General features: G+C 44.9%; 4 protein-coding genes and 1 non-coding gene across 6 annotated transcripts; 4 read left to right on the top strand and 1 right to left on the bottom strand.

Moving 5' to 3' along the window:
• Window positions 1-382: 382 nt before the first annotated feature.
• On the top strand, window positions 383-3,292 carry LOC128757767 (tumor necrosis factor receptor superfamily member 6B-like). Its single transcript, XM_053863288.1, has 4 exons — window positions 383-392; window positions 613-1,060; window positions 1,127-1,312; window positions 2,631-3,292. Exons 2-4 carry the CDS (start codon window positions 661-663, stop codon window positions 2,957-2,959), a joined length of 915 nt encoding a protein of 304 aa, XP_053719263.1. The 5' UTR covers window positions 383-392; window positions 613-660; the 3' UTR covers window positions 2,960-3,292.
• Window positions 3,293-6,220: 2,928 nt separating this feature from the next.
• Window positions 6,221-9,085, top strand: LOC128757696 (tumor necrosis factor receptor superfamily member 6B-like). The gene is made up of 4 exons (XM_053863179.1): window positions 6,221-6,245; window positions 6,466-6,913; window positions 6,980-7,165; window positions 8,433-9,085. The coding sequence occupies exons 2-4, from the start codon at window positions 6,514-6,516 to the stop codon at window positions 8,759-8,761; spliced, it is 915 nt and encodes a 304-aa protein (XP_053719154.1). The 5' UTR covers window positions 6,221-6,245; window positions 6,466-6,513; the 3' UTR covers window positions 8,762-9,085.
• Window positions 9,086-11,857: 2,772 nt separating this feature from the next.
• Window positions 11,858-15,039, top strand: LOC128757402 (tumor necrosis factor receptor superfamily member 6B-like). Of its 2 annotated transcripts, none has more exons than XM_053862657.1 (4): window positions 11,858-11,917; window positions 12,138-12,585; window positions 12,652-12,837; window positions 14,458-15,039. In XM_053862657.1, the coding sequence occupies exons 2-4, from the start codon at window positions 12,186-12,188 to the stop codon at window positions 14,784-14,786; spliced, it is 915 nt and encodes a 304-aa protein (XP_053718632.1). In that variant the 5' UTR covers window positions 11,858-11,917; window positions 12,138-12,185; the 3' UTR covers window positions 14,787-15,039. The 2 variants fall into 2 exon arrangements, with proteins under 2 accessions (XP_053718632.1, XP_053718633.1); XM_053862658.1 differs by having other exon boundaries at window positions 11,906-12,069.
• A 1,615-nt stretch (window positions 15,040-16,654) lies between these two features.
• On the top strand, window positions 16,655-19,599 carry LOC128757646 (tumor necrosis factor receptor superfamily member 6B-like). Its single transcript, XM_053863102.1, has 4 exons — window positions 16,655-16,758; window positions 17,103-17,556; window positions 17,623-17,802; window positions 19,054-19,599. Exons 2-4 carry the CDS (start codon window positions 17,157-17,159, stop codon window positions 19,347-19,349), a joined length of 876 nt encoding a protein of 291 aa, XP_053719077.1. The 5' UTR covers window positions 16,655-16,758; window positions 17,103-17,156; the 3' UTR covers window positions 19,350-19,599.
• A 747-nt stretch (window positions 19,600-20,346) lies between these two features.
• trnaq-cug (transfer RNA glutamine (anticodon CUG)) lies at window positions 20,347-20,418 on the bottom strand. Its single transcript has one exon. It is a non-coding gene; the product is annotated as a tRNA-Gln (tRNA).
• Window positions 20,419-21,371: the final 953 nt, after the last annotated feature.

Below are 21,371 nucleotides of genomic sequence, written 5' to 3'. Positions count from 1 at the left end.
GACACACTTTGTTGTGTGTGTTGTTCGTGTTTTACACTTACTGTAAACATCAACAAAATAAAATCAAAACATGGAGTTAAACGTCTTTAAACGGCACACGTCTTTATTAAAACATTAGTATTTATAATTGATAAACTGTAGTTTGAGAAAATTTATTTTGTATTATTTCACATTTACTTTAGAGTCGATGTTTTGTTATTTATTTAAATGATGCAGTTGTGCCTCATTTGTTTGTTTATTTGGTTGGTTTGGTACATTCTTTGAGTTACCGACAATGAGGTCACAGTCGGACGGGGGCGGTGACGTCAATGACAACACGTTTTTCCCCCACCAAAATATATAGGAGGAGGAAAAGGAGCGGGGTCCTCATCCTCCTCCAGCAATCGCCTTCGGTGAGTATCGCTCTCACGCCGACACGCGGGGGGTCGCTCTGGTCCCACTGGACGGACGCGGGAGCACGAGTTCAGTGGTGCGTTCGAGTCGTGCCGGATATTGGAGTGTCTCCCGCTCCGTCGCGAAACAAAACATGGGTTGTATTGATTAGGTTTGCTTGTATTTTATGTCTTTATTGATCCTAAATGTGTCTACATCTGACTGAGATTCCCTCCTTAGTCAAGCATCACCTTCTGTCTCCCGCGGATCCTCGGTGAGACGTTCGAGATGTCGCCCTCGGTCCTGCTGCTCCTGGTCATCTGCCTCAGTGCAGTTCGGGCTGAACCGTCCACGCCGAACAGGACTTATAGTGTTTTGGACCGGAACACCAACACGCTCCTGGAATGCGACGGTTGTCCTCCAGGAACATACCTGGTCTCCAGGTGCACAGCGACGCAGGCGACCAGGTGCTCTCCGTGTCCCGCGGGATCCTTCACCGAGCTCTGGAACACCATCAGGGAGTGTCTGCGCTGTCACACCTGCGGGTGGAACCAGGCGGTGAAGGCCGAGTGCCGGGCCGACAGCGACCGTCAGTGCCAGTGTCAACCCGGACACTACCTTGATGAGAACATGGACACCTGCTTGCCGCACAGCAAATGCCCCACCGGAGAGGGCGTCCTCCACCAAGGTACCTTCTTCCACCAGCAGGAAACTGAGTGTCACGCCTGGCGACAGTAACAACTCTCCTCTCCAGGGACGCTGGTCGCTGACACTGTGTGCCAACCGTGTGCAGACGGAACTTTCTCCGACCGAAACTCCGCGGAGCAAGAATGTGTGACGCACCGCCGCTGTGAGTCATCAGCGGGACACAAGCGCCTCCTACCGGGGACCACTTGGCACGACAGCATCTGTGTGAAGTGCGACGGCGACCGAGCCCAAGGTAAATGAAGCGGAACCGAGCGCCGAGCAGAAGCGAGGCTTAGTGTTTAGTGCTCTGTCACCCAACATTTTCGATACTGTACATTTAAAATCCAGGCAGGTACCGAACATTTCTAACGTTTAAATTCATAAATAACTAAATTAAGGAATTTAAATATTGTATTTTCGCACAAGATTTGTTGGGTTGTGTGTATTAATACAAAAAATGTTGATTTTCGTTGTCTAACACACAGTTTACACAGAGCCTTTACATGGAAATACAGCTTGGCAGTGTGCTGAAATGTCCTGGGTGACTTTCAGAGATGCTCTAGTTCGAGTCTGGACCAGAGAAATAGTGGTCAACCTCAATTAAACATCATTATAAATATATACACATCCATTTTCAACAAGGGCTTTTACTTTGAAATGACGCATGGCATTGAGCTCCAACTTCCTGTGTGTTATCCACGGGAGCAATTGGGATTCGATGAAAAAAAAAAAAAAAAATTTTAGATTTAATTTGTGATTAACCAATCTCAATTAATCGCAGTTTAATGGTATCAGGATATTTGCCAATTCAAGAGTCTCAAGCCTTATTTGTTTGTGGGGCGAAATCTCGGTCTTGCCATCAGTCCACTAGGAGGCGCTGGTTTATCATTATTGAAGCATGAATGAATAAATGAATAAAGTAGTCTCCCAAAGAACGTGTTTGCGCTTTTAGAGGAGCACGATAAATATTACATATAATAAGTTGTTCAATTCCAGAACCGCCTTTGACACCGAGGTGTCAATTCGCAGAAGTCAGAGACAAAATAATAATAATAATAAAAAACATAATGTTCATCATATCGACATCTTTGTTGAAACAGTACAGTACTGTGTAGCATACTCTACCATGAACCCATACACCCTAGTTCCGGACTTTCTTGGCTTTCTTAAATGTATTTTAGTTCCTTAAAAACAAAACAAAACTTATTTTCAAATATAGGGAGAATTTGATTTTTGAGTGCCATTTGAATGTGACCATTGTCCAAATTTCAACATGTTTAATTGAACATTAATTTATTGCTGGATATTTTACAGCTCCAAGCACTGATTATAGCATAAATTCTTTAAAGTAATGTGTAGTTTTTCAGCCGCCTTTTCGGTTACATTTTATGTATTGAGATGTTTGGAACGTGAATCTGGCTTCACACCACCTGTTTTGTTGAGTAATTTCCCCCTGAATAGGTGACTCTAGTCTGGGAAAGGCAGGTGTCAGGGCAGACATAGCATGAAGTGTCGCTTCGATGAATCACTGCATCTCCACTGCATCTCTGACGGTCTGCTCTGGTGTGCAGAAGCAGCGGAGCATCTTCGAGGAATCCTGCCAGTGTTCTTCACCCACCACAGAATCCCCCGCCGTCTGCTGCGCCGCATTTTCCATAAAATGAAAAACGGCCAGACAGAGAATGGCTCTGCCAATCTGTCGCGCTCAAGACTTCAAGACAAGCTCAACGCCTGGCTGTCCACTGCCACAGCAACACAGCTGGAGCAGCTGCGGGCGATCCTGCTGGATGCCGGGACGAGAACCACGGGGGAGAGACTTCGGACCAAGCTGCAGAATGTCGAACGAAATCTCAAGAGTGTTTGTGAACAAGCTGCCTCTGAGAATGAGATCAAAGATTGATGGCCGCCGCTGTTATGTCCGTGCCGACGTGGAAGACGTGTCCATCCATCCATCCATCCATCCACCGATCTTAACACTAACGGCTCCTCGGAAAAGAAGTTGACTACCTCTTGTTCGCTGATGTTGACAAACCTGTTGTTTTCCTTCACAAGCAGGGACCTGTTATTCTTCTGTCAAACCAATTTTATCCAATTCCATTGATTAGGCATTTGAATTCACATTATTTTTACATATACGTAATTTCATTTTAAAAAATCCTTGATATTCGAGACGCAGTTGATAAATTAAGTGAACATCTGTCTGAATGCCTAAGTAAAAGTGTTGTGAATGACAATGGACTCATTGTAATTAAAGATTTTTATTCAAAAAAATTAGTTTCTCCAGCGTTTTGTTATTCAGTCTATTTCTTTTTTTTTTTTGAGGCAATTTCCCCCGCCTTTGAGAAGATCCTCTCACAAGGCACTGAAGAGGCCGGTGTGCACAACACCTGTGTGATGAGGGAACGTTGCCTCCATGGACCTCCAGTATAAGAGCGGGTCTTCCGTACGTGCAACGTGTCCTGCTGACATATAGCGCTGCACCTCTGAGTGCGCATCAACAGTGGGGCTGCGCATCATCTGGCCAACTTCATGGTCGAGGTGCTGCCACAGGTCGTCTGAAAAGACAGGATCGAAATGGTCCCACACGGCAGAAAACTTGCGTTTACCAGCAACGTCTTCCATCTTGCGGATATTTAACGCATAGTAACGCGCCAATAACTCGACGCTTGTTTTGAGCGTCCATCCTGTTGACAGATGCGCTTCCTTATAAACACAGTTTGGCGCGCGACCGCTGTGTCGACACGGTTCCGGTAGTGGTCACGTGACTTTCTTAAGGCGGTACGCGCACCGACACGGGGTTTGCCCTGGAAGCTCGGCGCACGCATCGACGCCTCAGTGTCGCTGGACCCATCACTACTAATTAAAACAGTGTGGTGTTGGAAATACACCTCCCGTGTACCTCCGCGCGTCCGTTTAATCGTGAGAGTCACTACCAAGAAACCAACAAGTTATATCCAAGATTTATTCCCTGACAGAGGAGTCTAATACAAAAGCAGAATTCTGGGTCAGCAACTACGCCTGACTTAGCCTGAGCAGAAGTCCGGTAGAGCGACAAAAAACTATCTGAGGTCTTGACCCTTTATACACAAAAGTTTCTCCGTCCTCGTCCGATTGGTCCTCCGCTGTGGACGCCAGTTCTGGTCGCTGGCTCCGTCGTAACCATGGCAACGAACACAGGGCATTTGATGTTTTAGAGTCTGTGTATTTTTTCAGAGGACAATGATATCTCTACCTCGCTCATGTCTTTCGATCTCCTAGAAAATCAGATGCAAAAAGTTTGTGGTTTTTCCCAATGAAATATATTTATATCGTCGTTGTCTCAGAAATCTCTGCCATTATTACATGGTTATTATACGGTCAATTGCTCAACAGATATGAGATTAATTTCACTCCTATAATGGACCTCCTCCCTCTTCTTTGGATGATGCAAATCCTTTGAATTGGAACAGAACAACTTGGGACTCTCAAAAAACAAACACCTTTTCCTCGTGTGCTTCTTCTTTCTCCGACCTGCTACTTCAAGTAGCGAGACAGAACCACGGGAGCGGTCCACTAGAGGGTCCAGAAAAAAAGGTCACTGATCTCACTGGTCTCGCAACAGTCCTCATGGTCCAGTCTGGTCACTTCAAACCTTTCTTTCTTCATGTCTGCTGATGGTCTCCCGCCAAATTTTAAACGCCGCCTGAGTTTCGGCAAAATGCTCCATTAGAGACATTTTTTTACGATCAAACTCAAATCTGAATGAATGTTCGTCTACTGTGCATTGGTACAGCAAAGTCAATTTCTCGATACTAAACAGCAGGGCTGTGTATTGGTAGGTGTCTTGCGATACAATATGTATCCCGATACAGAGGGGTTGATACGATACGATATATTGCGATACTTTAAGTCCAGCATTTTTTTGTAATAAAAGGAGATAATGCAGTACAATATATGCATGAAAACAAATCCAACTTTATGAAGTCAGAGCAGTTAGACTTTCAGTTAAACATCGGCGTCCAACAGAGGAGTGAATCACTCATCAAAATAACTCCAGCGTGCAAAAAGAAACATATTAAACATGTCACCAATGCAGCAGCATATCCGAGTATGTATTAAATGTTGATATATATAACTTGAAATATGAAGACAATATCACGCAATCAAGCATCGCGATATTTGAGCAAAACATATTGATACAATATCGCGATATCTGAGCGTATGGATATTTTATCACTCCCCTACTACACAGTGAGAGCACCTTACCTTTTTACGTTTGAGTTTTTTTCAACCTCATTTGAAAAGGTCTTTATTTTCCATTAGGTTGTTCCAGAATCATAAATAATCCCAGGTTTCACTTTTTTATATGTCATTCACACACACACACACACACATATATATATATATATATATATATATATATATATATATATATATATATATATATATGTATGTATATATATATATATATATAATATTTCCCCCCCACTCCAGTTATTTTATGTCCTCCAACGTGATTTGTGTTATACGGTCAAATGAATGTGAGAAAAACAGGGGGACGCCATTTGAGGGCAGTTTTATTTAAAACTGTGCTTCATTTCGTTTGATTCATTCAAAACCACGTCACATTACCAATGAACCACCACTCCAGGGCGTCCCTGACCACCTACATCACGAGCTTGGAATACATGGTCCAAGGGTCAAATCAAATGATCAGTGTTTTTTTGTGTTTCGACTAAAAGTCACAGCAATTTAGTCGTATCAAACGGAAACTCAAACGAGTTTGGATTGTAGACCCAATGTGCATTTATAAATGACACACTTTGTTGTGTGTGTTGTTCGTGTTTTACACTTACTGTAAACATCAACAAAATAAAATCAAAACATGGAGTTAAACGTCTTTAAACGGCACACGTCTTTATTAAAACATTAGTATTTATAATTGATAAACTGTAGTTTGAGAAAATTTATTTTGTATTATTTCACATTTACTTTAGAGTCGATGTTTTGTTATTTATTTAAATGATGCAGTTGTGCCTCATTTGTTTGTTTATTTGGTTGGTTTGGTACATTCTTTGAGTTACCGACAATGAGGTCACAGTCGGACGGGGGCGGTGACGTCAATGACAACACGTTTTTCCCCCACCAAAATATATAGGAGGAGGAAAAGGAGCGGGGTCCTCATCCTCCTCCAGCAATCGCCTTCGGTGAGTATCGCTCTCACGCCGACACGCGGGGGGTCGCTCTGGTCCCACTGGACGGACGCGGGAGCACGAGTTCAGTGGTGCGTTCGAGTCGTGCCGGATATTGGAGTGTCTCCCGCTCCGTCGCGAAACAAAACATGGGTTGTATTGATTAGGTTTGCTTGTATTTTATGTCTTTATTGATCCTAAATGTGTCTACATCTGACTGAGACTCTCTCCTTAGTCAAGCATCACCTTCTGTCTCCCGCGGATCCTCGGTGAGACGTTGGAGATGTCGCCCTCGGTCCTGCTGCTCCTGGTCATCTGCCTCAGTGCAGTTCGGGCTGAACCATCCGCACCGACCAGGACGTACAGTGTTTTGGACCGGAACACCAACACGCTCCTGGAATGCGACGGTTGTCCTCCAGGAACATACCTGGTCTCCAGGTGCACAGCGACGCAGGCGACCAGGTGCTCTCCGTGTCCCGCGGGATCCTTCACCGAGCTCTGGAACACCATCAGGGAGTGTCTGCGCTGTCACACCTGCGGGTGCAACCAGGCGATGAAGGCCGAGTGCCGGGCCGACAGCAACCGTCAGTGCCAGTGTCAAACCGGACACTACCAGTTGGAGAACATGGACACCTGCTTGCCGCACAGCACTTGCCCCCCCGGGGAGGGCGTCCTCCACCAAGGTACCTTCCTCCACCAGCAGGAAACCGACCGTCACACCTGGCGACAGTAACCACTCTCCTCTCCAGGGACGCTGGTCGCTGACACTGTGTGCCAACCGTGTGCAGACGGAACTTTCTCCGACCGAAACTCCGCGGAGCAAGAATGTGTGAAGCACCGCCGCTGTGAGTCATCAGCGGGACACAAGCGCCTCCTACCGGGGACCACTTGGCACGACAGCATCTGTGTGAAGTGCGACGGCGACCGAGCCCAAGGTAAATGAAGCGGAACCGAGCGCCGAGCAGGAGCGAGGCTTAGTGTTTAGTGCTCTGTCACCCAACATTTTCGATACTGTACATTTAAAATCCAGGCAGGTACCGAACATTTCTAACGTTTAAATTCATAAATAACTAAATTAAGGAATTTAAACATTGTATTTTCGCACAAGATTTGTAGGGTTGTGTGTATTAATACAAAAAATGTTGATTTTCGTTGTCTAACACACAGTTTACACAGAGCCTTTACATGGAAATACAGCTTGGCAGTGTGCTGAAATGTCCTGGGTGACTTTCAGAGATGCTCTAGTTCGAGTCTGGACCAGAGAAATAGTGGCCAACCTCAATTAAACATCATTATAAATATATACACATCCATTTTCAAGAAGGGCTTTTACTTTGAAATGACGAATGGCATTGAGCTCCAACTTCCTGTGTGCTATCCACGGGAGCAATTCGATGAAAAAAAAAAATTTAGATTTAATTTGTGATTAACCAATCTCAATTAAACGCAGTTTAATGGTATCAGGATATTTGCCAATTCAAGAGTCTCAAGCCTTATTTGTTTGTGGGGCGAAATCTCGGTTTTGCCATCAGTCCACTAGGAGGCGCTGGTTTATCATTATTGAAGCATGAATGAATAAATGAATAAAGTAGTCTCCCAAAGAACGTGTTTGCGCTTTTAGAGGAGCACGATAAATATTACATATAATAAGTTGTTCAATTCCAGAACCGCCTTTGACACCGAGGTGTCAATTTGCAGAAGTCAGAGACAAAATAATAATAATAATAAAAAACATAATGTTCATCATATCGACATCTTTGTTGAAACAGTACAGTACTGTGTAGCGTACTCTACCATGAACCCATACACCCTAGTTCCGGACTTTCTTGGCTTTCTTAAATTTATTTTAGTTCCTTAAAAACAAAACAAAACTTATTTTGAAATATAGGGAGAATTTGATTTTTGAGTGCCATTTGAATGTGACCATTGTCCAAAATTTTACAGCTCCAAACACTCATTATAGCATAAATTCTATAAAGTATATGTGTAGTTTTTCAGCCGCCTTTTCGGTTACATTTTATGTATTGAGATGTTTGGAACGTGAATCTGGCTCCACACCACCTGTTTTGTAGAGTAATTTCCCCCTGAATAGGTGACTCTAGTCTGGGAAAGGCAGGTGTCAGGGCAGACATAGCATGAAGAGTCGCTTCGATGAATCACTGCATCTCCACTGCATCTCTGACGGTCTGCTCTGGTGTGCAGAAGCAGCGGAGCATCTTCGAGGAATCCTGCCAGTGTTCTTCACCCACCACAGAATCCGCCGCCGTCTGCTGCGCCGCATTCTCCATAAAATAAAAAACGGCCAGACAGAAAATGGCTCTGCCAATCTGTCGCGCTCAGGACTTCAAGACAAGCTCAACGCCTGGCTGTCCACTGCCACAGCAACACAGCTGGAGCAGCTGCCGGCGATCCTGCTGGCTGCCGGGGCGAGAACCACGGGGGAGAGACTTCGGACCAAGCTGCAGAATGTCGAACGAAATCTCAAGAGTGTTTGTGAACAAGCTGCCTCCGAGAATGAGATCAAAGATTGATGGCCGCCGCTGTTATGTCCGTGCCGACGTGGAAGACGTGTCCATCCATCCATCCATCCATCCACCGATCTTAACACTAACGGCTCCTCGGAAAAGAAGTTGACTACCTCTTGTGTTCGCTGATGTTGACAAACCTGTTGTTTTCCTTCACAAGCAGGGACCTGTTATTCTTCTGTCAAACCAATTTTATCCAATTCCATTGATTAGGCATTTGAATTCACATTATTTTTACATATACGTAATTTCATTTTAAAAAATCCTTGATATTCGAGACGCAGTTGATAAATTAATTGAACATCTGTCTGAATGCCTAAGTAAAAGTGTTGTGAATGACAATGGACTCATTGTAATTAAAGATTTTTATTCAAAAAAATTAGTTTCTCCAGCGTTTTGTTATTCAGTCTATTTCTTTTTTTTTTTTGAGGCAATTTCCCCCGCCTTTGAGAAGATCCTCTCACAAGGCACTGAAGAGGCCGGTGTGCACAACACCTGTGTGATGAGGGAACGTTGCCTCCATGGACCTCCAGTATAAGAGCGGGTCTTCCGTACGTGCAACGTGTCCTGCTGACATATAGCGCTGCACCTCTGAGTGCGCATCAACAGTGGGGCTGCGCATCATCTGGCCAACTTCATGGTCGAGGTGCTGCCACAGGTCGTCTGAAAAGACAGGATCGAAATGGTCCCACACGGCAGAAAACTTGCGTTTACCAGCAACGTCTTCCATCTTGCGGATATTTAACGCATAGTAACGCGCCAATAACTCGACGCTTGTTTTGAGCGTCCATCCTGTTGACAGATGCGCTTCCTTATAAACACAGTTTGGCGCGCGACCGCTGTGTCGACACGGTTCCGGTAGTGGTCACGTGACTTTCTTAAGGCGGTACGCGCACCGACACGGGGTTTGCCCTGGAAGCTCGGCGCACGCATCGACGCCTCAGTGTCGCTGGACCCATCACTACTAATTAAAACAGTGTGCTGTTGGAAATACACCTCCCGTGTACCTCCGCGCGTCCGTTTAATCGTGAGAGTCACTACCAAGAAACCAACAAGTTATATCCAAGATTTATTCCCTGACAGAGGAGTCTAATACAAAAGCAGAATTCTGGGTCAGCAACTACGCCTGACTTAGCCTGAGCAGAAGTCCGGTAGAGCGACAAAAAACTATCTGAGGTCTTGACCCTTTATACACAAAAGTTTCTCCGTCCTCGTCCGATTGGTCCTCCGCTGTGGACGCCAGTTCTGGTCGCTGGCTCCGTCGTAACCATGGCAACGAACACAGGGCATTTGATGTTTTAGAGTCTGTGTATTTTTTCAGAGGACAATGATATCTCTACCTCGCTCATGTCTTTCGATCTCCTAGAAAATCAGATGCAAAAAGTTTGTGGTTTTTCCCAATGAAATATATTTATATCGTCGTTGTCTCAGAAATCTCTGCCATTATTACATGGTTATTATACGGTCAATTGCTCAACAGATATGAGATTAATTTCACTCCTATAATGGACCTCCTCCCTCTTCTTTGGATGATGCAAATCCTTTGAATTGGAACAGAACAACTTGGGACTCTCAAAAAACAAACACCTTTTCCTCGTGTGCTTCTTCTTTCTCCGACCTGCTACTTCAAGTAGCGAGACAGAACCACGGGAGCGGTCCACTAGAGGGTCCAGAAAAAAAGGTCACTGATCTCACTGGTCTCGCAACAGTCCTCATGGTCCAGTCTGGTCACTTCAAACCTTTCTTTCTTCATGTCTGCTGATGGTCTCCCGCCAAATTTTAAACGCCGCCTGAGTTTCGGCAAAATGCTCCATTAGAGACATTTTTTTACGATCAAACTCAAATCTGAATGAATGTTCGTCTACTGTGCATTGGTACAGCAAAGTCAATTTCTCGATACTAAACAGCAGGGCTGTGTATTGGTAGGTGTCTTGCGATACAATATGTATCCCGATACAGAGGGGTTGATACGATACGATATATTGCGATACTTTAAGTCCAGCATTTTTTTGTAATAAAAGGAGATAATGCAGTACAATATATGCATGAAAACAAATCCAACTTTATGAAGTCAGAGCAGTTAGACTTTCAGTTAAACATCGGCGTCCAACAGAGGAGTGAATCACTCATCAAAATAACTCCAGCGTGCAAAAAGAAACATATTAAACATGTCACCAATGCAGCAGCATATCCGAGTATGTATGTATTAAATGTTGATATATATAACTTGAAATATGAAGACAATATCACGCAATCAAGCATCGCGATATTTGAGCAAAACATATTGATACAATATCGCGATATCTGAGCGTATGGATATTTTATCACTCCCCTACTACACAGTGAGAGCACCTTACCTGAAACTGAGTCGTTTTTTACGTTTGAGTTTTTTTCAACCTCATTTGAAAAGGTCTTTATTTTCCATTATGTTGTTCCAGAATCATAAATAATCCCAGGTTTCACTTTTTTATATGTCATTCACACATATATATATATATATATATATATATATATATATATATATATATATATATATATATATATATATATATATATATATATTCATTTCGTTTGATTCATTCAAAACCACGTCACATTACCAATGAACCACCACTCCAGGGCGTCCCTGACCACCTACATCACGAGCTTGGAATACATGGTCCGTTTTCCAAGGGTCAAATCAAATGATCAGTGTTTTTTTGTGTTTCGACTAAAAGTCACAACAAACTCAAACGAGTTTGGATTGTAGACCCAATGTGCATTTATAAATGACACACTTTGCTGTGTGTGTTGTTCGTGTTTTACACTTACTGTAAACATCAACAAAATAAAATCAAAACATGGAGTTAAACGTCTTTAAACGGCACACGTCTTTATTAAAACATTAGTATTTATAATTGATAAACTGTAGTTTGAGAAAATTTATTTTGTATTATTTCACATTTACTTTAGAGTCGATGTTTTGTTATTTATTTAAATGATGCAGTTGTGCCTCATTTGTTTGTTTATTTGGTTGGTTTGGTACATTCTTTGAGTTACCGACAATGAGGTCACAGTCGGACGGGGGCGGTGACGTCAATGACAACACGTTTTTCCCCCACCAAAATATATAGGAGGAGGAAAAGGAGCGGGGTCCTCATCCTCCTCCAGCAATCGCCTTCGGTGAGTATCGCTCTCACGCCGACACGCGGGGGGTCGCTCTGGTCCCACTGGACGGACGCGGGAGCACGAGTTCAGTGGTGCGTTCGAGTCGTGCCGGATATTGGAGTGTCTCCCGCTCCGTCGCGAAACAAAACATGGGTTGTATTGATTAGGTTTGCTTGTATTTTATGTCTTTATTGATCCTAAATGTGTCTACATCTGACTGAGACTCCCTCCTTAGTCAAGCATCACCTTCTGTCTCCCGCGGATCCTCGGTGAGACGTTGGAGATGTCGCCCTCGGTCCTGCTGCTCCTGGTCATCTGCCTCAGTGCAGTTCGGGCTGAACCATCCGCACCGACCAGGACGTACAGTGTTTTGGACCGGAACACCAACACGCTCCTGGAATGCGACGGTTGTCCTCCAGGAACATACCTGGTCTCCAGGTGCACAGCGACGCAGGCGACCAGGTGCTCTCCGTGTCCCGCGGGATCCTTCACCGAGCTCTGGAACACCATCAGGGAGTGTCTGCGCTGTCACACCTGCGGGTGCAACCAGGCGGTGAAGGCCGAGTGCCGGGCCGACAGCGACCGTCAGTGCCAGTGTAAACCCGGACACTACCAGTTGGAGAACATGGACACCTGCTTGCCGCACAGCACTTGCCCCCCCGGGGAGGGCGTCCTCCACCAAGGTACCTTCTTCCACCAGCAGGAAACTGAGTGTCACGCCTGGCGACAGTAACCACTCTCCTCTCCAGGGACGCTGGTCGCTGACACTGTGTGCCAACCGTGTGCAGACGGAACTTTCTCCGACCGAAACTCCGCGGAGCAAGAATGTGTGAAGCACCGCCGCTGTGAGTCATCAGCGGGACACAAGCGCCTCCTACCGGGGACCACTTGGCACGACAGCATCTGCGTCAAGTGCGACGGCGACCGAGCCCAAGGTAAATGAAGCGGAACCGAGCGCCGAGCAGAAGCGAGGCTTAGTGTTTAGTGCTCTGTCACCCAACATTTTCGATACTGTACATTTAAAATCCAGGCAGGTACCGAACATTTCTAACGTTTAAATTCATAAATAACTAAATTAAGGAATTTAAACATTGTATTTTCGCACAAGATTTGTAGGGTTGTGTGTATTAATATAAAAAATGTTGATTTTCGTTGTTTACACAGAGCCTTTACATGGAAATACAGCTTGGCAGTGTGCTGAAATGTCCTGGGTGACTTTCAGAGATGCTCTAGTTCGAGTCTGGACCAGAGAAATAGTGGTCAACCTCAATTAAACATCATTATAAATATATACACATCCATTTTCAACAAGGGCTTTTACTTTGAAATGACGCATGGCATTGAGCTCCAACTTCCTGTGTGTTATCCACGGGAGCAATTGGGATTCGATGAAAAAATAAATAAATAAAAAAATTTAGATTTAATTTGTGATTAACCAATCTCAATTAATCGCAGTTTAATGGTATCAGGATATTTGCCAATTCAAGAGTCTCAAGCCTTATTTGTTTGTGGGGCGAAATCTCGGGGTTACCCACATCTTGCGTTTGACTGGTCGACGTGGTGGACGTCTATTTTTTTTTCCAGACGCACTTAAAAAAAGAGAACCAATTTCAAAACTTTCTGCTGCCGCTCTGTATATATTCTTCAAATACAAAATTGTGACGCTCTGTCTCAAAGTCCAAGCTAAAATCCGGCCTGCTTTTGATACTCAGGTGCGACTTGTATATTCCCAGAATAGAAGTTCTCATGTTCTTGACACCCAAGTGTTGCAGCGAGCGTGACTTGAAGCATGCATCTCGATTCCAACTTCGATTTCACACGTGCTCCAGCAGCTGTCTTGCCATCAGTCCACTAGGAGGCGCTGGTTTATCATTATTGAAGCATGAATGAATAAATAAATAAAGTAGTCTCCCAAAGAACGTGTTTGCGCTTTTAGAGGAGCACGATAAATATTACATATAATAAGTTGTTCAATTCCAGAACCGCCTTTGACACCGAGGTGTCAATTCGCAGAAGTCAGAGACAAAATAATAATAATAATAAAAAACATAATGTTCATCATATCGACATCTTTGTTGAAACAGTACAGTACTGTGTAGCATACTCTACCATGAACCCATACACCCTAGTTCCGGACTTTCTTGGCTTTCTTAAATGTATTTTAGTTCCTTAAAAACAAAACAAAACTTATTTTCAAATATAGGGAGAATTTGATTTTTGAGTGCCATTTGAATGTGACCATTGTCCAAATTTCAACATGTTTAATTGAACATTAATTTATTGCTGGATATTTTACAGCTCCAAACACTGATTATAGCATAAATTCTTTAAAGTAATGTGTAGTTTTTCAGCCGCCTTTTCGGTTACATTTTATGTATTGAGATGTTTGGAACGTGAATCTGGCTTCACACCACCTGTTTTGTTGAGTAATTTCCCCCTGAATAGGTGACTCTAGTCTGGGAAAGGCAGGTGTCAGGGCAGACATAGCATGAAGTGTCGCTTCGATGAATCACTGCATCTCCACTGCATCTCTGACGGTCTGCTCTGGTGTGCAGAAGCAGCGGAGCATCTTCGAGGAATCCTGCCAGTGTTCCTCACCCACCACAGAATCCGCCGCCGTCTGCTGCGCCGCATTTTCCATAAAATAAAAAACGGCCAGACAGAGAATGGCTCTGCCAATCTGTCGCGCTCAGGACTTCAAGACAAGCTCAACGCCTGGCTGTCCACTGCCACAGCAACACAGCTGGAGCAGCTGCGGGCGATCCTGCTGGATGCCGGGACGAGAACCACGGGGGAGAGACTTCGGACCAAGCTGCAGAATGTCGAACGAAATCTCAAGAGTGTTTGTGAACAAGCTGCCTCCGAGAATGAGATCAAAGATTGATGGCCGCCGCTGTTATGTCCGTGCCGACGTGGAAGACGTGTCCATCCATCCATCCATCCATCCACCGATCTTAACACTAACGGCTCCTCGGAAAAGAAGTTGACTACCTCTTGTGTTCGCTGATGTTGACAAACCTGTTGTTTTCCTTCACAAGCAGGGACCTGTTATTCTTCCGGACCTGATATTTAACATTACGTTGTCAATACAAACCTGTATCATGTCGAATTTGGAAAATAAAATCAATGAATTTCCACTGCTAGCACAAAAGAGCATCACAAGCATAGTGAGTAGCATGACCTGCTACATTCGACAATGTGGGATGGCTAGACAACAATTAGCATCCCCAGGACTTCACTGGAGTATTTGTATTACATAAGGACGTGTTTGTACATGAATATGTACAATGTACATGAATTGTTAATATACATGGAAATACACCTCCCGTGTACCTCTGCGCGTCCGTTTAATCGTGAGAATGACGACCAAGAAACCAACAAGTTATATCCAAGATTTATTCCCTGACAGAGGAGTCTAATACAAAAGCAGAATTCTGGGTCAGCAACTACGCCTGACTTAGCCTTAGCAGAAGTCCGGTAGAGCGACAAAAAACTATCTGAGGTCTTGACCCTTTATACACAAAAGTTTCTCTGTCCTCGTCCGATGGGTCCTCCGCTGTGGACGCCAGTTCTGGTCGCTGGCTCCGTCGTAACCATGGCAACGAACACAAGGCATGCGCCCCCATTCCGGACCAGGTGCCTTTTATCAGGACTAGCTCCTTCCAGCTCTGGAGAAGATGATACTTCCCAGCCTCCTCTGTCTGACCCTGGACCCTTTCATGAGTTCCAATGTTTGTTCCTCCAGTGTGGTCTTCGGACTCCACCTGCAACTTCAAATTTTCACACATACTCAGCCACACTCCCTCATTCAGCATTCCTGCATCTGTGAATAACTTCTTTATTAGTAGCACAAACAATGAATAATATTAATACTGTAGAATAAATGCACTATTCCCATTAGTGGTTAGCATCACTAGCACAATACTTTCCTTGGACCACGATTGTTTGCACTTAGTTTGATCTGATTAGCAAGTTAAGCTCTAAAAAGTGACATTTTATTTGTGTGATGACAGTCACTTGGGGCATTGCATTTGTGGTCATGATTGGATTAGCGCTAGTATTTCAAATGACCTGGAAGACACGCTGCTCCTGGACCATCACCTGCCTGTCGTCAGTTATGGCCGCTTTATTGGCTCCAATCCACAACAGCACTGGAGACATGGCAGGCCGGTTGTGAAATGGAGGACGTCGTGTCTGTAATGTGCCGCAAGTGGCGAACAGGTCGCCATGTTTTAAAACGAAAGATTTGGTGGCTTAAGTTGAACTCACACAATACACAGTTGAAAAATGGTTGTTGTCTGACTTTTCTGTTGCTTCTCTTTACCGTTGCAGACGTGTTGTGTTTTCAGACAGGATTGATAAACACTGAGTACAGTGTAAAATTCAAGATGAATGGTGACACATTTAGGGCCACATAAAAACAGGCAAAGGACCTTGTGAGGCTCCCAGGCCACCTCTGACGAACACAGCAGATTGATAAATATTTTGAGGGAGACGTGGAGTGCTAAATGCTGTGGTGGGTCTAGAAGTATTGAGGCTAGTATTTTGTACTTCAACTGTACTTGAGGAAGTGAGAATTATTCACAACATAGTTGAAGTTGAAAGAGCAGAAGCAACGATTTGTGGCTGGTTTTGTTGACCACGAACTGGTTCTTGTGGCATGAAGCCAACAAGGTCAAAACTCATTGTCTATCGCCATGTTTATTGGGTGTGTACGTTCTTTGATTCTTTATCTGGCAATGTGGCCACAATGTTTCGTTCACCTGGCCAAATAGTGGAGTAGGGTGTGACGTCCAACATAAAAAAGGAGGAAGACAAGCAGCGGGACCGTCATCGTCCTCCAGCAAACGCTCGCGGTGAGTACCTGAACGCGGAGCCTGCCTCCGTCTGATTTGGAGTTTGGTGGCGGGTTCCAGTGGTGTCGGATGTCGGAGTGGTTCCAGCTGTTCGGCAGCTTCTTCATTGATTCTAAATTTGTAAATTTAGAATCAATAAAGAAAAAAAAGTCCAAGAAATAGTCGCTCAATCTAATAAAGGGCATCAGACAAAAATGAGTTTATATAATGCCATGATCTGTGACAGTATTGTGTTTAGGAAATGAATGTATTATTCACTGTGACGATGACTGTATTTTCTATCAGTGCAATTCTTCTTCTTCTCCAGTTTGAATAACAAAATGTCGCTTCTTTATTGATCCTAGATTTAAACCCCGCCACCCCCTCCGTATTCAAGCGTCACCTTCCGCCTCACACAGATGTCGCCCTCGGTCCTGCTGCTCCTGGTCATCTGCCTCAGTGCAGTTCAGGCTGAACCGTCCGCACCGACCAGGATGTACAGTGTTTTGGACCGGAACACCAACACGCTAGTGGAATGTGACTTTTGTCCTCCAGGAACATTCCTGGTCTCCAGCTGCACAGCGACGCAGGCGACCAGGTGCTCTCCGTGTCCCGCAGGCTCCTACGTCGATTTTTGGAACATCGAGATGTCGTGTCTGCCCTGTAAAACCTGCGACTGGACCCAATACCAGACGGCCGAGTGCCGGGCCGACAGCAACCGTCAGTGCCAGTGTAAACCCGGAAACTACCAGTTGGAGAACATGGACACCTGCTTGCCGCACAGCACTTGCCCCCCCGGGGAGGGCGTCCTCCACCAAGGTACCTTCTTCCACCAGCAGGAAACTGAGTGTCACGCCTGGCGACAGTAACAACTCTCCTCTCCAGGGACGCTGGTCGCTGACACTGTGTGCCAACCGTGTCCAAACGGAACATTCTCTGACGTTTATACCGAGCATGAAGAATGTTTCACACACCAGCTTTGCGAGTCATTAGTGGGGTTCAAGAGCCTCCTACCTGGGACCACCTGGCACAACAGCATCTGTGTGAAGTGCAACAGCGTTGGAGGTAAATGAACCAGAACCGAGTATAACCCATTTAAAACAAAAGCGAAGAGTGGCGTCATATCAAGTTATATAATCCCGACGTTAATTCGCTGTAAGAAATGGGCGTCGCCATTTTGTCGCTCTCATTTGACCCAGGGACCATCACGTCACATGTGGTACGTTTGTTTACAGTGGTGACTTTTCTTGAAACTAGATCCTGGATCATCATGATTATTATATAAATGACTGACATGATAGTGGCTCTTGAGCCGAGCTGCGATGATGGGAAGCTGGATTCAACAAAATTCTATTGTAAAAACAGGAAAATATTAGAGAATTTCAATCTAACAAGTGGAATCAGACAAATATTACTTGATACAGTGCAATGATCTGTGATGCTATGGACTGGACTGTAAGTGCCGTTTCTCTTGAAAAGCCCTTGAAAAAGTGCCCTAACTGCAGCGTGAACATACTGGTTCACATGAAAAGGGTGTTTTGGCGGTTATTTGCAGATTCTCATGCCTACGCAGAGCGAATTGGCAAATCCCAGGATAGTAGAGGAAGGTTGTGGCTTCCTCGCCCTCTCACGTTGAGAAAACATCTGAGGTAAAAGGCTGAGCCTTCACCTGGAGCTGGACAACTGAGGTAGGTAGCTGAGCAGAGGCAAATGTTTGAAGATAAGTTGGCAGTTATTCAGCTAAATAGCTCAAATTAGAAATATAGGAGAAAGTTAAAGTTTGGGAGGAGAGAGACTCCAGCCAATCAGAAGCAAGAAATACGGCACCTTCCCCTACCATCCTGGGATTGGCACTCACGCCTATAGCAACTCATGTTCTACTGGTGATATTTTTATCCAGACTCACAAAAAACAGAAATGAACAATAAGATTAATGAAGTAATAGAGATAAAATGTTGCCTTAATTCCACAAAATGTACCTCTCAAAATGCAGGAAATAGAGTAGAGTTTCAGTGGGTTCAAATTTCAAAATGTCCTGGCCCCAAAAACAACACTGTGACACCCTGACTCACACTCCCAGCTAAAAGCCTGCCTGCCATTGATACTCAGGTGTGACGTGTATATGTAAAGATGTAGAATTTCTCATGTTCTGAAGTGTTACTGACCAAGGAGTGAGCGTCACATGATGTCCGTGATGCGCCCAGCTGATCTCGATGAGGAGAACAACAGCATGTATCACAGTGGTGGACATGGTTATGATTGTCACTGACATGAATCGCTGCATCTCTGATGGTCTGCTCCGGTGTGGTTCCGCAGAAGCAGAGGAGTATTTTGCACAAATCCTGCCAGCGTTCTTCGCCTACCACGCTCTCTCTCGTGATGAGCTGGCCAACATCCTCTATAAAATTAGCGGCAAAACGCTAAAAGCCACATTTCATCTGTCAAGCTCAGAGCTGGAAGAGGAGATCAACACCTGGCTGTCCACTGCCACAACAACACAGCTGGAGCAGCTGCCGCTGATCGTGCAGAATTCGGGAGCGAGAACCGCGGGGGAGAAACTTCAGACGCTGCTGAAGCAGATTAGACAAAATCTCACCAGTGTTTGTGGATGAGGTCAAAGATTGACGGCCGCCGCGGTTATGTCTGTGCCGACGTGGAAGACACGTCCATCATCCATCCACCAGTCTTCATGCTAACGGCTCCTCAGAAAGGAGGTTTAGCATCTCCTGTGCTCGTTGACATTGATATACTTCTGCTTGACCTGTTATTCTTCTGGATGTGGGATTTAACATATCAACGGTTTCAGTACAAACCTGTTTCATGTCAAATTCTAACAATAAAACTTCCCTTTCTGGCACAAAACCGCATCACTAGCATAATGGTTATTAGCATGGCCTGCTACATTTCAATAAACAGTGTGGAATTGCTAGATATCAACCAGCGTCCACAGGACTTCACTGGAGTATTTTTGTGATTTCCAGGTCAGAGAATCCTCACTACTACACGAGTGTGCAATCCAACATGGCTTCCCTGTCATGACTTCATTCTGAGCTCCCACTTCAGATGAAACTGGACCTGGACCTCCAAGTCCAGGTCTCAATGGACGCCACTTTGAAGAGCCAATGTCAACAGTTGGCCTCATGAAAAGATGCTGTGTGTGCACTGGTGTGAGCGTTCATGTAAATTCTGTCAACTTTCACTGGCTTTAAAGCTCGTGGTGGAGCAGAGTGGCGCAGTGGAAGTGACCTGTGCTCAGGAAGGTGTGGTCCACAATTCGCTGCCTTGGTATAGACCACAGCTCATCACACAACAGTTACAGCCAACTCAGTTGCAACCAATTAGTAACTGAGTTACAGTTACTAGTTACCTTGAACCCAGGATGTCCTGTTTATTAGACAGGCACTTTGACCAGCTCAGCCACAGCACCGTATAGCTAAAGAGTCTCGGGGTCTTGGAGATCTCCAAGTGAAATGGGAATTAAATAAAATAGAGGAAGGTGGCTCCTGTGAAAGGTTGTGCCTGTCTGGAACAGTATTTGGAGTCAGTCGCAGGAAGCGCTTCAGCAACATGTCAGTGTGACCAAAGGCAACTCTCAGGACACGATAACAGAGGTTCCACCGAGACTTGAACTCGGATCACTGGATTCAGAGTCCAGAGTGCTGACCATTACACCATGGAGCCACAGGATTAGACTCCAGAGTGGTCCTTGGATGTTCTTCGTAAAACGCATGAATATGGTGGTGAACAATGCAATGCAAAGGATGTTGCTGCCTCATAATAAAACTCCATTGTCCCCATCATTTATCTGCTCAGGACCTCTGAGTGAGGACCGAACCATCTTTGAACTGCAGTGTCAACTTGGCACTAATGTTAGTTTGCTCTGTGGACCAGTCTGAAAAAGACAGTGGACATATCAGGCACTGCTGGGATTCGAACCCAGGACCTCCTGTTTACTACACAGGTGGTTTGACCAGCTAAGGCACAGCACCACATGGAGAAAGAGAGAAGTCTCAGTGTGTTGGGAGATAAAGTATTTCCAACTGACACAGGAATCATCGAGAAATGAGGCTGCTGTGGGGAACAGTGAGGTGTGAAAAGTTGAGCCTGACTGGAACGAAGAATGATTTATTCTAAAGACACCGGATTGGTGAGAAGGTGTCCTCTTGACTGGTTGGAACCAAAGCCTGCACCCGCTGCAGCTGTTTGAGGACCGGTTTGACAACTGCGGTTTAGGTGTTTCCACATTGTTTGAATACGTTTGACCACATCTTTAAGAAGAGATTCAATTTTCTGAAGGTGTGGCAGCTTTCATTAAAGCCATGGCACTGAACCATCATTAACCCTGCCACGTGAATGCTCTTCAGTGAGGACACAGCATCAGTCAGGTTCCACGGAGACTTGAATTTGGATCACCGGATTCAGAGTCCTGGCCATTACACCATGGAACCATGGGGTTGACTTCTACACCTCATGACCTCATGGCCTCAGCGTGCTTCTGCTGCTCCACTCTGCTTCCACTTGGCTCATAACAGAGAACTGGCTCATGTCGACGTCAAAGTGTTTCTTTGCAGCGCTGTCATTTCTCCATGTCGTGGCTCTCTCACTGCATCTGTCTCAGACGTAAACAAACCTGG

This window comes from Synchiropus splendidus, chromosome 4 (assembly GCF_027744825.2).
Source record: "Synchiropus splendidus isolate RoL2022-P1 chromosome 4, RoL_Sspl_1.0, whole genome shotgun sequence".
Classification (NCBI taxonomy): domain Eukaryota; kingdom Metazoa; phylum Chordata; class Actinopteri; order Syngnathiformes; family Callionymidae; genus Synchiropus; species Synchiropus splendidus.
This window is presented reverse-complemented; position numbering and strand designations above follow the sequence as displayed.

What these genes read in the sequence shown, in the direction of transcription:
- LOC128757402 (XM_053862657.1), top strand. Translation starts at nt 12,186, where the DNA reads ATGTCGCCCTCGGTCCTGCTGCTCCTGGTCATCTGCCTCAGTGCAGTT. An exon ending in GGAGGGCGTCCTCCACCAAG is followed by an intron (nt 12,586 to 12,651) that starts GTACCTTCTTCC and finishes TCTCCTCTCCAG; the next exon opens with GGACGCTGGTCGCTGACACT. An exon ending in CGACGGCGACCGAGCCCAAG is followed by an intron (nt 12,838 to 14,457) that starts GTAAATGAAGCG and finishes TCTGGTGTGCAG; the next exon opens with AAGCAGCGGAGCATCTTCGA.
- LOC128757646 (XM_053863102.1), top strand. Translation starts at nt 17,157, where the DNA reads ATGTCGCCCTCGGTCCTGCTGCTCCTGGTCATCTGCCTCAGTGCAGTT. An exon ending in GGAGGGCGTCCTCCACCAAG is followed by an intron (nt 17,557 to 17,622) that starts GTACCTTCTTCC and finishes TCTCCTCTCCAG; the next exon opens with GGACGCTGGTCGCTGACACT. An exon ending in GAAGTGCAACAGCGTTGGAG is followed by an intron (nt 17,803 to 19,053) that starts GTAAATGAACCA and finishes GTGGTTCCGCAG; the next exon opens with AAGCAGAGGAGTATTTTGCA.
- LOC128757767 (XM_053863288.1), top strand. Translation starts at nt 661, where the DNA reads ATGTCGCCCTCGGTCCTGCTGCTCCTGGTCATCTGCCTCAGTGCAGTT. An exon ending in AGAGGGCGTCCTCCACCAAG is followed by an intron (nt 1,061 to 1,126) that starts GTACCTTCTTCC and finishes TCTCCTCTCCAG; the next exon opens with GGACGCTGGTCGCTGACACT. An exon ending in CGACGGCGACCGAGCCCAAG is followed by an intron (nt 1,313 to 2,630) that starts GTAAATGAAGCG and finishes TCTGGTGTGCAG; the next exon opens with AAGCAGCGGAGCATCTTCGA.
- LOC128757696 (XM_053863179.1), top strand. Translation starts at nt 6,514, where the DNA reads ATGTCGCCCTCGGTCCTGCTGCTCCTGGTCATCTGCCTCAGTGCAGTT. An exon ending in GGAGGGCGTCCTCCACCAAG is followed by an intron (nt 6,914 to 6,979) that starts GTACCTTCCTCC and finishes TCTCCTCTCCAG; the next exon opens with GGACGCTGGTCGCTGACACT. An exon ending in CGACGGCGACCGAGCCCAAG is followed by an intron (nt 7,166 to 8,432) that starts GTAAATGAAGCG and finishes TCTGGTGTGCAG; the next exon opens with AAGCAGCGGAGCATCTTCGA.